General features: G+C 49.5%; 3 protein-coding genes across 4 annotated transcripts in view; all 3 read left to right on the top strand.

Annotated features, from left to right (window-relative positions):
• Positions 1–4,824: 4,824 nt before the first annotated feature.
• Positions 4,825–7,795, top strand: CLPSL2 (colipase like 2). The gene is made up of 3 exons (XM_055264485.1): positions 4,825–4,929; positions 5,691–5,813; positions 7,598–7,795. Exons 1-3 carry the CDS (start codon positions 4,846–4,848, stop codon positions 7,691–7,693), a joined length of 303 nt encoding a protein of 100 aa, XP_055120460.1. The 5' UTR covers positions 4,825–4,845; the 3' UTR covers positions 7,694–7,795.
• Positions 4,885–22,514, top strand: part of CLPSL1 (colipase like 1) — a 27,827-nt gene continuing 10,197 nt past the window's right edge. The window contains exons 1-4 of one of the 2 annotated variants that reach the window (XM_055264488.2): positions 4,885–4,929; positions 9,270–9,443; positions 15,530–15,652; positions 16,399–16,691. In XM_055264488.2, the coding sequence (XP_055120463.1) occupies positions 9,345–9,443; positions 15,530–15,652; positions 16,399–16,542 (366 nt within the window). In that variant the 5' untranslated portion in view covers positions 4,885–4,929; positions 9,270–9,344 and the 3' untranslated portion in view covers positions 16,543–16,691. Of the gene's footprint in view, positions 4,930–9,269; positions 9,444–15,529; positions 15,653–16,398; positions 16,692–22,514 lie in introns of those variants that run through there. The other variant, XR_010119037.1, reaches the window with a different exon arrangement.
• The window catches only part of LHFPL5 (LHFPL tetraspan subfamily member 5), a 37,375-nt gene continuing 30,432 nt past the window's right edge, over positions 15,572–22,514 (top strand). Inside the window, exon 1 of the mRNA XM_063632190.1 lies at positions 15,572–15,652. The gene's annotated coding sequence lies outside the window, so the exon portion shown is untranslated. The remainder of the gene's footprint in view (positions 15,653–22,514) is intronic.

Below are 22,514 nucleotides of genomic sequence, written 5' to 3'. Positions count from 1 at the left end.
TCCTTCCAGAGACCCTCCTGTCCTCACAGACAGAGCAGGGCAACCCCACCCTCACCCGGCACCCCTGGCTCAATGGCTCATGTCCCCCTGCTCTGACTCTAGCACTGCCACCACCAGCCAAGCTTTCCACCGAGGAGCCACCTCAACGGGGGCTATTCTCAGAGACCCTCAAGTTCCCTGGCGCGCTGACCGCCCCATCTCCAATCTGTATCGCCAACAAGCAGACACCATCTCCTTGCTGTTCTACCCACAGCTACTTAGTGTCACTTCCAAACCTTTGCCCACTCTGTACCCCTGGTTGGAAACCCTTAGTCTCTGCTTGCCAAATCCCAGTCCCCCTTCAAGGCTTAGCAAAACAGCATGGCCCTCTCCTGTCAGGGTCCGGGACATAGAAGCTTGAGGCCTCCACCTCCTCACCTCCAAACACTTCCCACTCTGGTCCTCTTCTCTAGGAAGGCTTTGCTGATCTATCGTTGCATTTCAAACTCTTACGGCACCCACTCGTTCCTCACTCTCCCCAGATTACTTTTAGAGTTCCTTCAGGAAGGTCTTCAGTAATGCGCAATTTTCATGAGGTCAGTTTTCCCCAGAATTTTATTTTGGATTTCAAAGACTGATAAGACTTCCAAAAAATTTTGAGGACTAACAGAATTTGTGCACATATATTTAATATATTGGCCAAAAGCCAGTTTCGGTGGCTCAAGCCTGTAATCCCAGCATTTTGGGAGGCTGGTGGATCACCTAAGGTCAGGGGTTCAAGACCAGCCTGGCCAACATGGTGAAACCCTGTCTCTACTAAAAAAAATACAAAAAAAATTAGCCGGGCGTGGTGGCGGGCACCTGTAATCCCAGCTACTCGGGAGGCTGAGGCAGGAGAATTGCTTGAACCTGGGAGGCAGAGGTTGCAGTGGGCCAAGATGGCACCACTGCACTCCAGTCTGGGTGACAGCGCAAGACTCAGTCTCAAAAAAAAAAAAAAAAAAAAAAAAAAATATATATATATATATATATGCCAAAAAAGAACATGAACAATGAAACAAAACTACTACTGTATCGTGGCTATTATTGCTTTTTTAAAATATATTTTTAAATATTTTATTTATTTTTTTTACCTCCAAATACCATCACCATTTTATTTATTTTAATTATTATTACTTTTTTGAGACAGTCTATCTCTGTCACCCAGATTGGAGTGCAGTGGCATGGCTGACTGTAGCCTCAACCTCACAGGCTCGAGATCCTCTCACCTCAGCCTCCCATGTATTTGGGACCATAGGCAGATCCCACCATGCCCAGCTAATTTTTTTATCTTTTGTAAAGACAGAGGTCTCACTTTGTTGCCGGGTTGGTCTTGAACCCCTGCTGGCCATTATTTCATAAAAGCACATTTTAACACCAAAGAAGTAGAAAAGACATAATTTCAGCATAAATAATCACTTTTTAAATTAAATACATTTCCCTGCCTGGGCAATATGTTGAGACGCTACCTCTACTAAAAATACAAAAATTAGCCGGGCATGGTGGTGCGCGCCTGTATTCCCGGCTACTTGGAGGGGGGCTGAGGCAGGAGACTTGCTTGAGCCCAGGAGGCGAAGGCTGCAGTGAGCCGAGATTGCGCCACTGCACTACAGCCTGGGTGACACCTCAAAAAAAAATTTTTTTTTAATAATAATAAATTGAATACATTTACCTTTAACAAAAACACTATTACATTATCCTTATTGTTTTCATTTTGCTGCAGACCAGTGAGAACATTGTCATGGAAACCACCACTGGGGCCACCAGAAAGATGCAGAAGAAAAGAAGTGAGACATTAGAGACTGTCAGAGGAGGGGAAGGTGAAGGGGCAGGAAATAGGGGGTAAGAATTCCATCAGCAAGGTGCTCCCCTGTCCTGAACTGATCCCCTTCTTCTGCTCACTGAAGTCTGAGGTGGCCAGTTTTGGGCCCTGGGCAGAGCTGTGGCCATGCTCACAGGTCAGGCAGCTCAGTGATTTCCGGCGCTGGAGACCCTGGTGATCTTGTTCCTACTCCCCGGCAATGCAGAGGTACCCTGGACATGTGCCTGTGACCAGTGCCGGCAGGCCATGGTACAGGACTTGGAGTCAGGAGCAGAGCTAGGCCTGGCTCTGCTACTCACCAGCTGAGTTACTGAGAGAAGTCCGTGCCCTCTCTGGGCCTCGGTTTCCTCAACTGAAAATAAAGGTTCTGGACCAGTTGTTTCTGAGGAAACCAGAAGATCTCTGGCTTAAGAAAAAGAAAAAAAAAAGCCATGCACATAATATTTTGTACAGAATTCCAGGGGCTTCACCACCCCTCAGGGCCTTCAGTGGGCTCCCCAGGGGCTGCTAACCCTGACACACAGTTGCTGGCCCCTTGCCTTCAAATTTGCCACTTTCCTAAGCAGTCAACAATACTTCTCAAATGTCTAACGGTCATGGGGGTATGGGCAAAGGAAGCCGGTGAAGCAGTACAAGGAAGTATCCATCCCCAGGCCTCCTCTCCAGTTCACAAATGGTCTGCGTGGATGAGTCGCTAGTCAGCCAAGGTAGCAGAACACACATATGAAGAGAGCTCAGACTGCGACTGCTGGAGCCCCCTTACTAGGTAATGATGGGAACCCCCTTACTAGGGGCAAAGCCCTCTGGCCACCCACAGCAGTGTAGATCAGTGGTAAGAACTTGGACCCAGGAGCTAGAATGCCCTGGATTTATATCTGACTCTGCCATTTAATCTTGTTCCTTGGGCAAGTAACTTTATCTTGAGCCTTCAGGTTCCTAGTCTGTAAAACAGGGCTAAGAGTTACACAGCAGAAATGATAGTAGATGCTAAATATTCCAAGACTCCCTTGAATTTCCCAGCCTCCCTTGCAGAAGGTTAGAAGGTTGGGATCATGTGACTAGTTCCAGCAGGTTGTTTGTGAGTGGAGAAGGCAGGTCTTCCATGGAGACCTTGGATGCTAGTTTTTTTTTTTTTTTTTTTTTGAGACAGGGTCTCACTCTGTTGCCCATGCTGGAGTGCAGTGGCGCAATCATAACTCACTGAAGCCTCAACCTCCCAAGTAGCCGGGACTATATGCATGTGCCACCATGTCCAGCTAATTTCTTAAATTTTTTTTTGTAGTGATGAGGTCTCACTATATTGCCCAGGGCTGGCCTTGAACTCCTGGGCTCAAGAGATCCTCTTGGCCGGGCATGGTGGCTCCCACCGGTAATCCCAGCACTTTGCAGAGGTTGCAGTGAGCCGAGATTGTGCCATTGCACTCCAGCCTGGGCAATAGTGTGAGACTCTGTCTCAAAAACAACAACAACAACAAAAACAAAACAACAACAGATCCTCTCACCTTGGCCTCCAGAAGTGCTGTGAATACATGCATGAGCCACCATGCCCAGCCAGAGGCCAGTCTTATAGATGGCTACAGGATGGAAGAAGGGTCTCTTGCCCCAAATCAGACTTTACATAAAGCATTATTGTGCCAAGCCACAAAATTCCAGGAGTTCTGTTGTTACAGCCAGTGTTAATTACTCTGTGACAGCTAGTGTTAATACAGGGAGGGCTCACGGAAATAATGGATACAGGGCCCTCTGAGTGCGGTGGGGGCTGTTATTCTTGGCTGTTATTCCCCACCAAGACAGGATTCCTTGGTTCATTTCTTAAGCAAAACTTTCAAAAGCAGAAACAGGCTGGGAGTGGTGGCTCACGTCTGTAATCCCACCACTTTGGGAGGCCGAGGCAATAGGATCTCTTGAGTCCATGAGTTCAAGACCAGCCTGGACGACATAAGGACAACCTGTCTCTATAACAAATATTAACAATACAAAATTAAAAAAATAGAAATTAAAAAAAGCAGAAGCAGGCAGGTGGGGTGAGGTGGAAGCTTCATCCATAGGGAAGTCCTGAGGAAGGCCTGCCTCCCCTGGTTCCAGGATTGCTCTATGCAGCTCTCCCTTAACCCTCCTCCCTATTCTGAGTTTTCTTCTCTTCCCACCTCTCCATTTTGCCCCCACATCTTGACTTTCACACAATTCACAGGCAAATCCTTAGACAATTAATGGAATGATTAGGACTGCAAGAGATTTAAGACTTAGAGACCATCTTGTCCCACCTCCTGGTTCTTACAGAAGAGGAGAATGGGCCTGCAGCGGGGGTGAGCAGCCCAGAGGGTGGGGCTGGATTATCCCGAAGGTAAGGGGAGAATCTGGGGCTGCAAGGGCAGACACAGAATCAACACCAGGAAGGAAACTCTTTTTATTTCAGCATATATGTTTTGCGCCGTTTATAAAAATAAAGTTTTGAGGCCAGGTGCGGTGGCTCACACCTGTAATCCCAGCACTTTGGGAGGCTGAAGCAGGACCATCACTTGAGGCCAGGAGTTAGAGACCAGCCTGGGCGACATGGGGAGACCCCCATCTCTACAGAAATTTTTAAAATTAGCCGGGCGTGGTTGCGCACACCTGTAGTCCCAACTACTCAGGAGGCTGAGGCAGAAGGATCACTTGAACCTGGGAGGCGGAGATGGAAATCAGCCAAGATCGCGCCACTGCACTTCAGCCTGGGCGCCAGTGCGAGACTCCGTCTGTAAAATAAATAAATACAATAAAAATAGAGTTTTATCTTACAGTTTCAAGCTTCTACTTGGAAGTAACACGTATGGAGGCCCCTAAGGTCTAGAATCCCGCCCGTGCGAGCCTGAGCGCCTTTCCTCCTTCCTTTCCTTCCGCAGGCGTCCTCGCCCTCCACGCCTCTCCTCCGCGGGGGCGGCCTGGGGCGCCGGGTCACGTGGCCGGGGAAGAGGGTTTATCCCGCGGCCCGTCGGAGCCCCGCCGCTGCTCTGCCGCCCAGGCCCATGGCCGCATCCCTGGCGCTCGTGGCGGGGGTCCTGGCGGGGGCGGTGCTGCCCCTCTGGAGCGCGCTTCCGCAATATAAAAAGGTGAGCCGGGGAGCGCGCCCAGCCCGCCGCGACCGCAGGAGAGGGTGGCCCCGCCGCCGGGGCAGTGGAGCCCGAAGGCGCCGGGCAGCCTTAAAGGGAGAGGTGGGTCCGGAACCACATCCAGGCAGGTAGCCTGGGGCATCCTCAGACGGACTTCAAAAGCCGCTTCGCTTTCCCCTGGCGGCCTCGGAGGGGTGAGAAATTGGCCTATGACCAGCACCCTCGCTCCCCCCACCTCCCCCGCCCGTGCCCCTTCCGATAGCCTCAGTCCTGGGCTCGCTTCCCTCCCCAAAGTGCTCGCAGCCAAACCCCCCCTGCCTGCTCTGGGTTCTCCCCCTCTTACTCCGCCTACCCTCATTGTCTAGTAATTCTTCCAGGCACGAGGGCTCTCCCCTTTTCTCCTCTTTCTCTCCCTCTTTTTCGAGCCCGCAGCCCCTTCATTCTCATCCCCCAACTCCGCCCTGCAAAATGGGACTTAAGAGTACACACCCTATGGGACTCATGGAGGTGAGAGGGGTCCAGGAACGGAGAGGCTGAGGGAAAAGTGCTAATCCCCCTCTCCTCCTCTCCTCTGCTTCCCTAGGTCCTGCTGAGGGGCCAGGGTGGGGCTGGGGGGGGGAACCAGCCCCCCCAGGGAGTGACAACCTCATGACTTCTCCTGGACCCCTGGGCTCTTTGGCAATGGTGGGAACCCTCCCCTACCCTCCTACACAACTCAGGGATTGCCCCCAGCCTGACAGACATCCTGCCTGTCCCCACAGAAAATCACAGACAGGTGCTTCCACCACTCTGAGTGCTACAGTGGCTGCTGCCTCATGGACTTGGACTCTGGTGGAGCCTTCTGTGCCCCCAGGGCCAGAACAACCATGATCTGCTTGCCCCAGGTGAGGCCCTAGGATGGGGCAACTTCTGGCAAGTAGAGAAGCGGGCAGAGGAGGTTAAAAAAAAAAAAAACACCTGGCCCCACCTGTTTTTTCACCTCTGTCTGGAAGTGCCCTTCTTCTCCACTTGGCAAACTCCTACTCATGGTGCAAAACAACTCCAGCCACCTCCTCTGAGAAGGCTTCCCTCCTTGGAGCTCCTGTACCCTGGGGTCAGACCCTCAGCAGAGCATGTATCTCCCTAACTGGCCATGTCTTTTCTCTGCCTCTCCCAGTAGTTGGAACTCTTCAAGGGCAGGGATTGCATCATATTCATCTATGAAGCACCTACCCCCAGCTTAGTATCTGCACATAGTAGGTGCTCAATAAATGCTTATTTTTGTTTGTTTCGAGAAGGAGTCTTGCTCTGTCACCCAAGCTGGAGTGCAATGGCATGATCTTGGCTCACTGCACCCTCTGCCTCCTGGGTTCAAGCGATTCTCATGCCTAAGCCTCCTGAGTAGCTGGGATTATGGGGGTGCACTGCTATGCCTGGCTAATTTTCATAGTTTTGGTTGAGATGGGGTTTTGCCATGTTGGCCAAGCCGGTCTTGAACCCCTGACCTCAGGTGATCCACCTGGCTTGGCCTCCCAAGGTGCTGGGATTATAGGCATGAGCCACCGTGCCCGGCCAATAAATGCTTGTTGAATGAATGAATATCTCTTCTCTCACATCACTGAGGCAGGGTAAGTAGGAAATGAACTTCCCCTTACTAGTCCCCATCTCCTTGCCACAGTGACATGATTTCTTGAGAGAGGAGCATGGCACTGTGGTGGCAGGACTACAGCTTTGGAGTTGGACCTGAGTTTAAATCCTGAGTTTTCCACACCCTGTCTTTGTGACCTCAAGCAGGTCATCATGGCTCTCTGAGCCTTAGTTTTCTCATCTACAAGGAGAGGCTAAAGTACCTGCCCCACCAGGCTGTTGGGAAGATTATGTGGTCTTGGCAAGGAGAGTGTGCCGTCCAGCATGGTTGTCACTCGCTTTTAGGAATGCAGGGAGCAGAATGCTCAGTACGCCCTGTTCCTGTCCACCTGGCCCGGGGCCCAAACCTTTCTAAGATGGATGGGCCCAGCCTCTATGTCCTTGTGTGGGGAGTTGCCAATGCCCTAAGGAAGCATTAGGGCCCCTACCGTGGCCTGACCGTACAGCTGAAGTGGATAGAGGGTTTTTATTTTTTTTATTTTTTGAGACAGAGTTTTGCTCTTGTTGGCCAGGCTGGAGTGCAATGGCGTGATCTTGGCCCACTGCAACCTCCACCTCCTGGGTTCAAGCAATTCGTCTGCCTCAGCCTCTGGAGTAGCTGGGATTACAGGCATGCGCCACCATGCCCAGCTAATTTTTGTATTATTAGTCCATGACCATGTTGGCCAGGCTGGTCTCAAACTCCTGACCTCAGGTGATCCACCCACCTTGGCCTCCCAAAGCGCTGGGATTACAGGGGTGAGCCACCGTGCACAGTCTAAAGCGTCTTTTTATTATCACCACTTGATCTGCCCTATCTCATTTAGTCCTCACAACAACCCTAAGAGGTGGGTTACTATTACTGTCCCCATTTGACAGATGAGGAAACCGAGCTGGAGAGGTTCATTGACTTGCTGAAGGTCACGCAGTTATAAGCTGTAGAGACAGCCCAGGTCTGTCTTACTCCAGGCCTGGTACTCTTGGTTCTGGTCCCCAAGAAGTTTAAGTCCCCATCCTTCCTGCATCCTGGTGACTCCCAATTCTCTTAACCCACTCCCTGCAGACCAAGGGAGCTACCAACATCATCTGCCCTTGCCGGATGGGCTTGAGGTGCATATCCAGGGACTTGATGTGTGTCCACCGGTGCCATATGATTTAGAGGAAGATGCAGGCTGGTGACTGCTCCCTTGGGGCCGTAGGCCCTGGGTGCCACCAACTTGCTCCAAATCCAGCTCCTGAGACATTAAAGTCACTTCCTGTCCTTGGCCTCTGTCTGTACTTTCTGGGCGAGGGGACCTGGTGGAGATTGTGCCAGTCCAGGGGGCAAGCAAAAGGGGAGACTGGAGGCATGAATGAGCTTCTCATGGGATTTGGCCCTGTCCGGAGGTCAGGGTAGAACTGCAGGAAGGGAATGGCACAGGGAGGGTGTGGTGGAGCAGGGGCTGGGTCTGGGAAAGGGCCGATTCTCTGGTTGGAGGGCTGTGTGGGAGAGACGGGATTGAGGAATATGCCTGGAGAGTGTACGCTGGGGTGCCTATGGAGGGGTGTGTGGTAGGGAGAGACTAGGTGGAGGTATCTGAATGTTTTGTGGGGTGGGTTGGGGGGCACAAAAGGTCAAAGGACAAAAAGAGGTCATTAGAGAGTTGGTGAGAATGTGCGAAGTATAAATGCAGAAATGCCTGTGGTGGGAAAGGGACCTGGTGCATGGATGCCTCCGCTCTCTCAGGTATTGTTGGTTCACTGCATGGACAAAGAAACTGAGGCCCAGAGAAGCGACATGACTTGCCCTAGGTCATATCATTGGGGTAGCAGTGAGGCCTCTTTCTGCTGCAAGTATCTTAAAAACCAACCCAAATTGGTCTAGGTGAGGAGGGGATTTACTGGTGATTGGAAATGGAAGTCCAGAGGTCGGGCAGCCCTTAGGTAGGGCCAGAGCCAGCGGCTCTCGGGCTGAATTCCTTCCCAGTAGTCACAAACATTCCAGGTGTCACCTAATAACAGGTAGGATTTATTGAGCACTTCCTATGTTGCAGACACTGTGCAAAGTGCTTTCTGTCTCATTTAACTTAAAAATTTAAGACAGCACCCAGGCTGGAGTGCAGTGGCTCGATCGCAGCGTGCTACAGCCTCAATTCCCTGGGCTCAAAAGATCCTCCCGTGTCAGCCTCCCAAGTAACTGGGACTACGGGTGTATGCCACCATGCCCAGCCAATTTTTTTTCTTTTTAATAGAGACAAAGCCTCACTATATTGCCCTGGCTGGTCTCGAACTCCTGGGCTCAAGTGATCCTCCTGCCTCAGCCTCCCAAAGTGCTAGTATTACAAGCATGAGCCACTGCGCCTGGCCCAAAGTGCTTTCTTAACTGTATTGACTCATCTTTTTGTCACAACAGGGCTACAGTGGGTGTTACAATTATCCCTATTTTACAAACAGGGTATTGAGGCTTCTAGGGTAAGGGTTGGAACTGAGACTTGAACCCAGACAATACTGCCCCAGAGGCCAGGCTCTTAACCACAAATCCACTATGTACATCAATACTGTGCCTTTCAGAGAAAGAAAACATCTCTGTTCCACAATTCTCAGCAAATACCCTAAGATCGGTTCTGATTGGATTGGCTTAGTCTGCCTGAACTAATTATTGTGGTGGAATTTGCTGATTGGCCTAACCTGAGTTTTGTGCAGGATGGGAAAATTCTGACGGGGTTGGGTGCTGGTTTTACATGGTGTTCCCACAGCTGGGAGGACACCCACATGGTCGGTGTGCAGGATATTTCGCTGGACCCTAGAAAAGCCACCACGACCTGTGGGCCATGATGCTACCCCAATGGCTGCTGCTGCTGTTCCTTCTCTTCTCCTTTCTCTTCCTCCTCACCAGCGGCTCACTTTCTCCAACAAAATACAACCTTTTGGTAAGAAAGCTGGAGAGTGCAGTCACCTCCCCCTCCACTGTCCTAAGGCCTGTACTATTTGGAGAGGTGAGTGGGCATAGAGGCTAGTGTGGGAGAAGGCCAGAAGTGGGGGCAGCAGGGAGTGTTGGGTGGAAGATGTCTCGGAGGAAAGAGAAAACACCCTGGTCCTGGGAGCTGTGCCAGGGCAGTGCCAGGTGCTGCTGTCACAGAGGTGAATGTGAGAGCGCCCCCCTGCCCATGCGCACATGTGGTAAGGGAGACAGATATTCACTCATGCAACACATTTGTACTGAGCACCTACTATATGTAATTTATTTTTCTACATTTAGTGATAGGGCTGTGAGCAAGAAAGATAAAAATCCTTGCCCTTGTGGAGCTGTCACTCTAGTGTGTGAGGCAAAGAAGTAAAACATTACAATAGATGCTATTAATAATAGCATCTATCTCAGGTGATAAGCAAGGAAAGGGAAAATAAGAATCGGGCTGTGCGAGTGGTGGTGTGAGAAGGGTTTGCAGGTGTTTTTTTTTTTTCTTTTTCTTTTTTTTTTTTTTGAGACAGAGTCTTGCTTTGTCACCCAGGCTGGAGTGCAGTGGGGCAATCTCGGCTCACTGCAACCTTAGCCTCCTGAGTTCAAGCGATTCCCCTGCCTCAGCCTCCCGAGTAGCTGAGATTACAGGCACCCACTGCCACGCCCAGCTAATTTTTTTTTTTCTTGTATTTTTAGTAGAGACAGGGTTTCACCGTATTGGTTAGGCTGGTCTTGAATTCTTGACCTCAAGCAATCCACCCGCCTTGGCCTCCCAAAGTGCTGGGATTACAGGCGTAAGCCACCGCACCTGGCCAGGGTTTGCAGTTTTAAATGGGGTGCTCAGGGAAGAGTTTACCAAGAATGTGAAATTTTAGCAAAGACCTAAAGGGAGGGAAGTCCTTCCTAACAGGCAAAGCAGGCAGGTCTCTGGGAGAAGAACATTCCAGGTGGAGGGAACAGCCAAGGCAAAGGTCTGGGGGTGGAAATGTGCTGGCATATTCAAGGAATAGCAAAGAGGAGTGAGAGAGAGGAAATCATGGGAGATGAGCTCAGAGAGATAAATGGAACAGAGTTACAATATTCTCATTTATTCAACAGTTATGCATTCAGCACCTGCAATGTGTAAGGATTTTAGTCCAAGGGGGCTAAGAAATACAGCAGTGAACATGAGAGCAGAAGATCCATGTCCTGGAGCTGAGGTTGCTGGCAGGAGGAGATAAATTATTTTTAAACATATAAATAAGATGATTTCAGAGAGTCATAAGTGTTGTGAATAAAGTACAACCAGGTGATGGGGACTGCTCTGCTGGTGTCCAGGAAGTCTTCAGCCGGAGGCAGGAGGGGGAGGCAGCCAGGCAGAGAGTGCAGGACAGGGTGCTCTGGGCAGAGGGCCAGCAAGCGCAAACGCCCTGGGGCCAGGCCAGGTGTGGATTCAGAGCCCCAGTGATGGCTTTGAATCCAGAGAATGGCATTGTGGGAATTATCTTTTAAAAAAGACTCCTCTAGCTGTTCTGGGAAGAACTGACTTGAGGAGGTTGGGGAGGTGGAAGTGAGAGTGGGGATGGTGAGGGGGCACCTGGGGGAGGTCACTGGCAAGGATGGAAGCAGGGAGGCCGGGAGGCAGCTATAGCCAATCCTCCTTTCCTGCTTTATTTTCTTTTTTTTTTTGAGACGGAGTCTCGCTCTGTCGCCCAGGCTGGAGTGCAGTGGCGCAATCTCGGCTCACTGCAAGCTCCGCCTCCTGGGTTCATGCCATTCTCCTGCCTCAGCCTCTCCGAGTAGCTGGGACTACAGGCGCCCGCCACCACGCCCGGCTAATTTTTTGTATTTTTAGTAGAGACGGGGTTTCACCGTGGTCTCGATCTCCTGACCTCGTGATCCGCCCGCCTCGGCCTCCCAAAGTGCTGGGATTACAAGCATGAGCCACCGCGCCCGGCTCCTGCTTTATTTTCTTTATAGCACATAACCATACATAATAGGATTATACATATATAATATAAATATTACTTATTGTTATGTGTATAACATATATGGTAAAAATTACACCTTACTAGATGTCCAAATCTTGAGTTTACATAGAAATCAATGGATTTGAACTTATGCAGACCCCTTCATCACTACCATCAGAACAAGATATAGGACATTTTCATTACCCCAATAGGCTCACTCTTACTCCCCTAGTCAATAGCACCAAAGGCAACTGTCTCCTGACTTCCATTATTATAGATTAGTTTTGAACTTTGTATGATGAAATCACACAGTATGTACTTTAAAAAAAAATCTGGGCCAGGCTCAGTGGCTCACGCCTGTAATCCTAGCATTTTGGAAGGCCGAGGCAGGTGGATCACCTAAGGTCAAGAGTTCGAGACCAGCCTGACTAACATGGTGAAAGCCCTTCTCTACTAAAAATACAAAATTAGCTGGGCGTGGTGGTGCATGCCTGTAGTCCCAGCTACTTGGGAGGCTGAGGCAGGAGAATCCCTTGAACCTGGGAGGCAGAGGTTTCACTGAGCCAAGAAAGTACCATTGCACTCCAGCCTGGGCAGTAGAGCCTGAGACTTTGTCTCAAAAAATAAAGGGCTGGGCACGGTGGCTCATCCCTGTAATCCGAGCACTTTGGGAGGCCGAGGCAGGCGGATCACGAGGTCAGGAGATCAAGACCATCCTGGCTAACACAGTGAAACCCCGTCTCTACTAAAAATACAAAAGAAATTAGCCAGGCATGGTGGTGGGCGCCTGTAATCCCAGCTACTCGGGAGGCTGAGGCAGGAGAATGGCGTGAACCCGGGAGGCACAGCTTGCAGTGAGCCGAGATTGCGCCACTGCGCTCTAGCCTGGGTGACAGGGTGAGACTCTAGCTCCAAAAAAAAAAAGCCTTATTTTGCTCAACGTTTTGTCTGTAATACCCTATCATTTCACTTATGTATCTCTTCCCTGTCTTCCCTCTCTAGAGCTGTGCGTGTCCAATAGTGCAGTTACTAGTGTGAACCCAAAATATCTGAGACAGGTCTCAGTCAATTTAGAAAGTTTATTTTGCCAAGGTTAGGGACATACCCATGATACAGCCTCAGGTGGCCGGGGTGCACCTTGCTTTTTTAAAATTTTTTTTTGTTTTTTGTTTTTTGGGGTACAGCTTGCTTTTATACACATTAGGGAGACATAATACATCAATCAGTACCTGTAAGATTTACATTTGTTCGATCTGGAAGGGTGGGACAACTTGAAGTGGGGGGCATGACTTCCGTTCCAGGTCGTAGGTAGATTTAAACAAATTCTGACTGGCAATTGGTTGAAAGAGCTATTATCAGCAGAAGGGAATGTCTGGGTTAAGATAAGCGGTTGTGGAGAGCAAGGTTTTATCATGCAGATGAAGCCTCCAGTAACAGGCTTCATAGAAAATAGATTGTACATGTTTCTGATCAGATTTAAGGTCTTTGTTAATGTTAATGCTAGAGGGGTATTAATGAGGCATGTCCAACCCCCACTTCCCGTCATGGCCTGAACCAGTCTTTCAGGTTAAATTTTAGAGTGCCCTGGCCAAGGAGGGGGTCCACTGAGATGGCTGTGGATTGGTGGTGGTGGGAGGCTTCAAATTTTATTTTTGGTTTACACTAGCCACATATAGTTACTTAGATTTAAATTGATTAAAATTCAACAAAATTTAAAATTCAGGCCAGGTATGGTGGTTCATGGCTGTAATCCCAACATTTTGGGAGGCCAAGGTGGGAGGATTGTTTGAGCTCAGGGGATCGAGACCAACCTGGGCAACAAAGCGGGACTCCTGTCTCTTACTGGTGGAAGGTATCTGAGTTATTGGCAATGAATCTGTATGCATTTACAGCAACCTCAATTCTTGCCTCCTCAGAAGAAATAATTCGACTGAGGGGCATAAGGCAGAAAAAGAGACTGAGGCAGGTTTCAGAGGAGGAGTGGAAGTTTATTAAAAAGCTTTAAAGCAGGAAAGAATGGAAAGTACACTTGGAAGAGTCCCAAGTGGGCAACTTGAAGGACAAGTGCAGTGTTTAACCTTGGTCCTAGCCCTTTACAGTCTTGCCTACCTCCAGTGTCGTGTGCCTCTCTCCCCTGATTCTTCCCATAGGGTGAGCTGACCACATGTGCAGTGTCCTCCTTACCCTTGGGAAGTGAGCATACGCAGGGTGTTTAGGAAGTTGTACGCATGCCCATCTGAGACTTTCTTCCCTTTTCCAGTGGAGTGTGCCCCTGGAAATTTTTTTTTTTTTTTTGAGACAGTCTTGCTCTGTCACCCAGGCTGGCGTGCAGTGGCGCGATCTCAGCTCACTGCAAGCTCCGCCTCCCGGGTTCACGCCATTCTCCCTCAGCCTCCCAAGTAGCTGGGACTACAGGCGCCCGCCACCACACCCGGCTAATTTTTTGTATTTTTAGTAGAGACGGAGTTTCACCGTGTTAGCCAGGATGGTCTCGATCTCCTGACCTCCTGATGCACCCGCCTCAGCCTCCCAAAGTGCTGGGATTACAGGCATGAGCCACCGTGACTGGCCCTGTCCCCGGAAATTCATACTCCATTTTTTCCTCTTAATGTGCATTCCCCGGGTTCACTCACCCAACACCTGAGATTTTATTGGAAGCCCTTTTTGCTTCTCTCTGGCCCCTGCTTTCAATGAACACTTTAATGTTAACAGCTGTGGACCATTAGGAGCCTCTCTCTCCCTGGAGCCTAGCTGCTAAATTATAATTTGTAGAGAGGCAATGTGATAACTGTTAAACCATCATCTGACATTCCTGATGGGTGGGGGAGAGCCCTCTCCTACCCCACTCATGCCTGTCTAACTACCTGTAACATCTCTACAAAAAATAAAATTAGCTGGGCATGGTGGTGTGTGCCTGTGGTCCCAGCTACACGGGAGGCTGAGGCAGGAGGATTGCTTGAACCTAGAGGTTGAGGCTACAGTGAGCCATAATTGCACCACTGCACTCCAGCCTGGGTGACAGAGTGAGACCTTGTCAAAAAAAATAAAAAGGAAAGGAAAGAAAGAGGGCTGGGCGCGGTGGCTCATGCCTGTAATCCTAGCACTTTGGGAGGCTGAGGCGGGTGGATCACCTGAGGTCAGAAGTTCGAGACCAGCCTGGCCAACATGGCAAAACCCCGTCTCTAATAAAAATACAAAAATTAGCCAGGCATGGTGGTGCACGGCTGTAATCGCAGCTACTCGGGAGAATTGCTTGAGCCCAGGAGGTGGATGTTGCAGTGAGCCGAGATCGTGCCACCGCACTCCAGCCTGCGCGATGGGAGCGAGACTCCATCTCAAAAAAAAAAAAAAAAAAAAAGAAGAAGAAAAGAAAAGAAAGAAAAAATTTTAAATTCAGCTCCCCAGTTGCACTACCACATTTCAAGTGCTCAGTAGTGGCTAGTGGCTATTGGACTGAGCAGAAAAAGCACATTTTCATCAGTGCAGAAGCTCTGTTGGACAGTGCTGCTCTGGAATGTCAGCTGCAGGTGGACAGGGATTTCTGTTTTTGTTGTTCCCAGCTGTATTCCCAGTGCCTGGAACAGTGCCTGGCACACAGTAGGTGCTCAGTATTTGCCTGTTGAATGACTATTGAAATTGTCAGAGATGATGGGTGGCTGTGATCAATAATGTTAATTACTGTCCTAAGCCCCAATACTGGGTGGAGGTCATTGATGTGTGTAGGGGGAGGGGGGTGGGAATGCATGTAGGTGACCATCAAGCACAGGTGAAGGGTAAGTATGAGTTTTCGGGAGAGAAGGCTCTGCAGCAGAATGAAGTGCAAGAGAGAGACAGGAAAGTCTAGACCACCCTGGTGTGTATGAGAAGCAGCCTATGTTGAGGGCAGCAAGAGTAAGCCTTTTAAAAACTGTTCAGTCCCCTCCAGGCACCCACCGTCTGCACAGACTTACCCCGGCCCTCACGTAGAGATCACCCTGCCTGGCAGGAGCCAGAGGTGACGGTGGGAACGCAGTCTGGGGAGGAGCCCCGTAGGGAGAAAGCCCCGGGCGCGGCGGCGAGGGCGGAAGGCGGTCGGTGGAGCCTGGCGGGGCCGTGTCCCTCCCTGCAGGAGCTCAAGGAGTATTGCATCCGGAACCAGGACTGCGAGACTGGGTGCTGCCGACGTGCTCCAGACAATTGCGAGTCGCACTGCGCGGAGAAGGGGTCCGAGGGCAGTCTGTGTCAAACGCAGGTGGGTATCAGCGCCCGGGGGGAGCCAGAAGGGGATCCAGGGGAAGGGGGAGCCAGGGCGGGCCCAGATTCCTGGGGAGGAAAGAAGGGTAGGTGGGCGGAAATGCCCTGGAGCCTGGAATTCCGCCGTGGGACTGCACCTCCAAGCCTTCTGGGGGAGCCTGTGGACGGAACCAATATGGCAGCCCACCCTAGGGTCTTGGAATCCTGGATGGGGGCGGGAAGGCGATGCTTCACTCTCTAATGTGGGTTCACATTCTCCAGGGGTCCTCTCAGCAAATTCCGAAAGTAGTACAGTAAATGGGCACAGCTAGGTCCAGCCTCTGCCCAGAGCCCCGTCTTCATCCAGCCCAGGAGTTCTGCTGTGGCCCCGGGTGTTCCTGCTGGAGTGTGGGCAGAGGCAGTCTCTGAGCTGGGTGTGTAGGGGAGGGAGTTGATTTGCCCATAGAAGGCGTTAAAGACAAGACATGGAGGTCCTGCGATGGTGTGTCCATAGACTTAGGACAGGCAGATGGGTCAGTGACAGGCGGGGTTACAAGGGCTGGAGCTGGGAGGGCACTGAGCAATCCAGGAGCGAGCCTGGAGAAGGCAGCCAGAGGCGCCACTCTGAGCAGCTGGCAAGCTATCCTTTATCCCTGGCTCCTGGCTGTGGGCAAGCACGTGGGCCCCGGAGCTGGGCTGGGCTGGGCTTAGGGGCTCAGGGAAGAGCTGCCGCCAAGGTCGAGGTCAAAGTCCTGTCTTTCCCAGGTGTTCTTTGGCCAATATAGAGAGTGTCCCTGTCTGCAGAACCTGACTTGTATATATTCGAAGAATGAGAAATGGCTTAGCATCGCCTATGGCCGTTGTCAGAAAATTGGAAGGCAGAAGTTGGCTAAGAAAATGTTCTTCTAGTGCTCCCTCCTTCTTGCTGCCTCCTCCTCCTCTACCTGCTCTCCTCCCTACCCAGAGCTCTGTGTTCACCCTGTTCCCCAGAGCCTCCGCCATGAGTGGAGGGAAGGGGGGGAGTGATGTGCCATCATTGAAATAAAGAGCTTTTTCAATGTTTGCTGCCCACAGAGTTGGGGCCTGGGTGGGCTGGGCTGGGGTGGGCATGGTACAGGTTTCTGGGGGGCGGGGAGGTGATATGAGGGAGGAAGCAGGAAGGGACACTGTTGGGCTTGGGGTCTTTCCCCAGTTGGGGCATGAATGAAAGTCCCCCAGAGGAGACCAAAGCCCCCTTCTCACCCCAACCCCTTTCTGCCTTCAGCCCACTCTGTAATCTACCCCCCCCCAGAAGCCCAGTTTACACCTGATACTCCAGTTCCACGACCTTAAATTTCAGAAATGTGAAAGAAGGTACACAAAACATCCATGTGTATAAAGAATTGATGATGTTTATTGAGCACTTACTAGATGTTAGGAGCAGCTCTAGGTGCCTTACACACATGATCTCATTTAATCCTACAACAAACCTGTGGGGTCTCTCCTGTTATCACCTCTGTTTTACAGGTAGGGAAACAGGTTGAGCAACTTGTTCAAGGTCACACAGTTGGAAAGTGCTGAATCTGAATCTTCTGGGAGGCAAGAGAAAAGAGGGACAAGAAAAGAAGAAAGGAAGGAAGGAGAGCCTAGGAAAGAGTGAGAAAGAAAGACTGGAGCAGCGACTGCAGTGTGGGGTTGGGGAGAGAATGAGTCAAGTAGAGTTTTAGGAAGTCTCAGTGTGTGGTGAGGCTTTTTGAGTTAGATGCTAGCTCGCTTGTTTGTGAGTAGTGCCTGTTGTATTTAGGTTACATTTTGGAGTTAATTATTTCAGATTTTGGACCTAAGGTTCCACATTCAGCCACCAGAACTGAGCCAAATGTGCCCTCCAGGATGTTGGGCTTAGGATGCAAGGGCTGGGGAGTTTGGAGGTAAGCTATGGTTGTACTTAGAACACCCCCTTGTAAGTCACACACAGCAAAACGATGTGAACCATACCTTGGTAGAATATGCTGTCCTGTACTAAATGTATCAGACAGATAACCAGACTTCCATTGTGTTACGTGAGCTCTCCCCATTCAGAGAAAACCTATGAAATGACCACAGAAGGAGAGGTGGCAGGCTGGAAACCCAATGATACCCAATGTCTAAGAAGTTCCCAAGGATACCCAATGTCTAAGAAGTTAGAAGGGGAAGGGGAGAATACAGAGCCCAGAAATAAACCCAAGCCTGTACAGTCAATTAAGTTTCAACAAGGGCACCAAGAAGACACCCTGGGGAAAGGATAGTCTTTTCAATAAATGGTGTTGGGAAAACTGAATATTCACATGCCAAAGAATGGAATTGGACCCTTATAGCACACACAAAAATAAACTCAAAATGGATTAAAGACCTAAATATAAGACCCGAAACCATAAAACTCCTAGAAGAAAATATAGGGGAACTATTACATGACATTGATCTTGACAATGATTTTTGGATAAGACACCAAAAGCACAGGCAACAATAGCAAAAATAAACAAATGGGACTACATGCTGAAAAGCTCCGGACCGAGCACCGTGGCTCATGCCTGTAATCCCAGCACTGTGGGAGGCCGAGGTGGGTGGATCATCTGAGATCAGGAGTTTGAGACCAGCCTGGCCATCATGGTGAAACCCCATCTGTACTAAAAATACAAAAATTAGCCGGGCGTGGTGGTGCATGCCTAGTCCCAGCTACTCAGGGGGCTGAGGTAGGAGAATCACTTGAACCTGGGAGGTGGAGGTTGCAGTGAGCCAAGATCGCACCACTGCACTCCAGCCTGGGCAACAGAGCAAGACCCTGTCTCAAAAAAAAAAAATTAATTTGAGGAAATTTTATGGTTTGGTTTGGTTTTGTTTGAGACAGGGTCTCACTCTGTCACCCAGGCTAGAGTGCAGTGGCTCCATCTCAGCTCACTGCAGCCTCATCCTTCTGGGCTCAAGCGATTTTCCCATCTCAGCCTCCTGAGTAACTGGGACCACAGGTGTGCATTACCACGCCTAACTAATTTTTAAGATTTTTGTAGAGATGGGGCGGGGCGTCTCACTATGTTGCCCAGGCTGGTCTCGAACTCTTGGCCTCAAGCAATCCTGCCTCAGCCTCTCAAAGTGCTGGGATTACAGGCATGAGCCACTGTGCCCAGCTGAAATTTTACTTTTTTCCAATATTGAATATTTTCATCCAGGAATATAAAATGCTTTAAAACAAAGTTGTTAATTTTTTTGTAAACATTTTTAGCCTGATATGGAAAAAAAAAAAAAAAAGGGAGTTGGGGAAGACACGTTGCTGACATGATTAAACTGGTTCCAAGTGTTGGGGGAGGAAAACTTTTCCTCTATCCTCTTTGGTTCAGTACTTGAAGGCCTGAGAATTAAACTGATAAAAGAGAAACGACCGATTTTTATTCAAGGAAGAGAGTGACTCTAGGAGGAAGTTAGAATTTGGGGGTTATATACCATCTCAATAGAAGAAGGGGAGGAGGAGAAAGGACACTTATAGGAAAGTAATTTTTAGGAAAGATGAATGGGCCCTTAGGAGAAAAGATGGGAGCTATGATAGTTTTGTGATCTGACTGTTTAGGTGTCGTGCCAACTATTCTCCCCTCCAGCAATGAGTCAATTTTCCCTGGTTTTGAGAAACTCCCGGGAGGGGGATTTATGACAATGGAGCTCTTTTGCAGGGCTCTGCATTTAGGCAGACAAAAGAGTTCAGAAAACAGCCTATTCTCATCCAGCCTGGGCAGCATTGCAAAACCCTGTGTCTAAAAACAAACAACAGCAACATAGCCAGGTAGTTGCACGCACCTGTAGTCCTAGCTACTTAGGAGACTGAGGCGGGAGGATCACTTGAGCACCAGGAGGTTGAGGCTGCAGTGAGCCATGGTCGCACCACTGCATTCCAGCCTGGGCGACAGAGCAAGACTCTGTCTCAAAAAAAAAAAAAAAAAGAAAAAAGAAAAAGGCCCATTTTCAAATGCTCAAAATAATTTTTATCCTTCAGCGGCATTTTCTAGACCCCTTCACAAGCCATGGAGATTCCGCTGCCCTATGGGAAAAGTGGTCATTGGTAGAAGCTGCCATTGTCAGAATCTAGAGAGATTTGTAGGGAATAAAGTACAGATGCTCCTTGACTTACGATGGGCCTACATCCTGATAAACACATTGTTTAAGCTGAAAATATTGTAAGTTGAAAATAAGTTTAATAGGCCGGGCGTGGGGGCTCATGCCTGTAATCCTAGCACTTTGGGAGGCTGAGGCAGGCGGATCACAAGGTCAGGAGTTCCAGACCAGCCTGACCAACATGGTGAAACCCCGTCTCTACTAAAAATACAAAAATTAGCTGGGCGTAGTGGTGCACACCTGTAGTCCCAGCTACTCGGGAGGCTGAGGCAGGATAATTGCTTGAACCCGGGAGGCGGAGGTTGCAGTGAGCCGAGATCGTGCCGTTGCATTCCAGCCTGGGTGACAGAGTGAGGCTCTGTCTCCAAAAAAAAGAAAAAGAAAAAGAAAATACATTTAATGGGCTGGTGTGGTGGCTTGCGCCTGTAATCCCAGCACTTTAGGAGGCTGAGGTGGGCAGATTGCTTGAGCCTAGAAGTTCAAGACCAGCCTGGGCATCATGGTGAAACCCCATCTCCACTAAAAATACAAAAATTAAGTCCGGGCATGGAGGCTCACACCTGTAATCCTAGCACTTTCGGAGGCTGAGATAGGCAGATTGCCTGAGCTCAGGAGTTCACAACCAGCCTGGGCAACATGGTGAAACCCCATCTCTACTAAAAATACAAATAAATAAATAAATAAATTAGCTGGACGTGGTGGCATGCGCCTGTAGTCCCCGCTACTCGGGAGGCTGAGGCAGGAGAATTGCTTGAACCGGGGAGGCAGAGGCTGCAGTGAGCCGAGATCGCACTATTGCACTCCAGCCTGGGCAACAGAGACAGACTCCATCTTCCCCCCTCCTGCAAAAATAAATAAATAAATAAATAAATAAATAAATAAATAAATAAGCAAGCCAGGCATGGTGGCACACGCCTATAGTTCTAGCGCTTGGGGGAACTGAGGTGGGACGATCACTTGAGCCCAGGATGTCAAGGCTGTAGTGAGCCATGATCATGCTACTGCATTCCAGCCTGGGTCACAGAGTGAGACCCTGTCTCAGAAAAAAAAAAAAAGCATTTAACACACCTAACTTACTGAACATCATAGCTTAGCTTAGCCTACCTTAAATGTGCTCAATCAGAATGCTTACATTAGCTGGGCAAAATAACACAAAGCCTATTTTAGAATAAAGTGTCGAATATCTCATGTAATTTATTGATGTTCTACTGAATGCATATTGCTTTTGCACTATCATAAAGTTGAAAAATTGTCAGTCAAACCATTGTAAGTTGGGACCATCTGGTTCTTTGAGCTGTGGTTAGACTGTGCCTCTGCTGTGTAGGCGTGTGATGCTGAATTGCAGCAGAAATTGAGAGTCTACAGGAGCACTGGCCATTGGAAATAAAATGCAAGCTACATAATGATTGGGGTCTTGGTCACTTGCTTCTGCAGAGCCCAAAGCCCAACTCCCTGCTCACTTTTGGAGACCAGGGACATTTTCCTTATGCCCCCCACAGTCCAAAACATGGTGCCAGGCACACTGTGGTCATTCAGTGAACACATGAACAGGACGTGAATGCAGATTTCCGGGACTGAATGTGGCACCAAGAAGCATGACTCAGCCCTGACTCATGGCCTGAGACCCCTCCTGGGTTAAGGTATTGAAAGCTCCTCTTGCTGAGCACATAATTCATATGTGGCAGACACCATTACCTGGTTTCCTAATAGCCATTACCCCTTCCCTGCCAGCTGAAACCCAATATTGTTTGGGCATCAATGAGCCTGGCCCCAGGAGAAGGATCTTATTCCCTTTGCTTTCCCAGCATCCCTTGCAGCTAGAGGTAGTCAGATAACCTAGTTCTAGCCACTGAGATATGAAGAGAAGTCAGCCTTGAGGATTTGAGGAAAGATAAGAAGAGGGTATGGGCCGGGCACCATGGTTCATGCCTGTAATCCCAGCACTTTGGGAGGCCGAGGCAGGTGGATCACCTGAGATAAGGAGTTCAAGATCAGCCTGGCCAACATGGTGAAACCCTGTCTCTACTAAAAATGCAAAAAATTAGCCAGGCGTGGTGGCAGGCGCCTGTAGTCCCAGCTACTCGGGAGGCTGAGGCAGGAGAATCGCACAAACCCAGGAGGCAGAAGTTGCAGGGAGCCGAGATTGTGCCACTGCACTCTGGCCTGGGCAACAAGAGCAAAACTCTGTCTCCAAAAAAAAAAGGTATGCAAGAAGAAACTCTCTGCTCCTTCTCCCGCCTTCCCAGCCGCCAGCTACTCCATGTTTCCTGCCTTCAAATATGGTGAGAACGTGAAGTTAGGAGCTGCTGCTAAGGCATGTGGCAACCTTGAAGAGAAGGTCAAGAGAAACACAGAGCTACCAGCCACCAAAAGAATGCCAGCACTTCCTATGTCTTGGCTTTGGATTCATGAGAAATATACGTTCCTATTTGCTTCAGCCATAATTACTTGGGTTTTTCTGCTACTTACAGCTGAATGCAATCCTAACTCATAAGCCTGTGGTTACAGGAGGATTCACTGATCACAGAACTTCAAGATCCTGGGGCTGGGACGACATTGAAGTTTCATTCAGTTTACTGTCCCTCACTCTCTGTGGGAATCTCCTCCCTAGCATCTCCACCGAGGGGTCGGTGAGCTTCCACTTGCATACCTGGATGATGGGCACCTCAGTACTGCCTAAGGTAACTCATATTTGATGGCTCCAGGGGATATACAATGTTTATATTAAGGCAAAATTAAATTCCCTACAATTTCCACCCATTTTT

This window comes from Symphalangus syndactylus, chromosome 23 (assembly GCF_028878055.3).
Source record: "Symphalangus syndactylus isolate Jambi chromosome 23, NHGRI_mSymSyn1-v2.1_pri, whole genome shotgun sequence".
Lineage (NCBI taxonomy): Eukaryota > Metazoa > Chordata > Mammalia > Primates > Hylobatidae > Symphalangus > Symphalangus syndactylus.
This window is presented reverse-complemented; position numbering and strand designations above follow the sequence as displayed.

Coding starts and splice junctions, on each gene's coding strand:
- CLPSL2 (XM_055264485.1), top strand. CDS start 4,846: ATGGCCGCATCCCTGGCGCTCGTGGCGGGGGTCCTGGCGGGGGCGGTG. Junction 4,930..5,690: donor CGCTTCCGCAATATAAAAAG/GTGAGCCGGGGA, acceptor CTGTCCCCACAG/AAAATCACAGACAGGTGCTT. Junction 5,814..7,597: donor CCATGATCTGCTTGCCCCAG/GTGAGGCCCTAG, acceptor CACTCCCTGCAG/ACCAAGGGAGCTACCAACAT.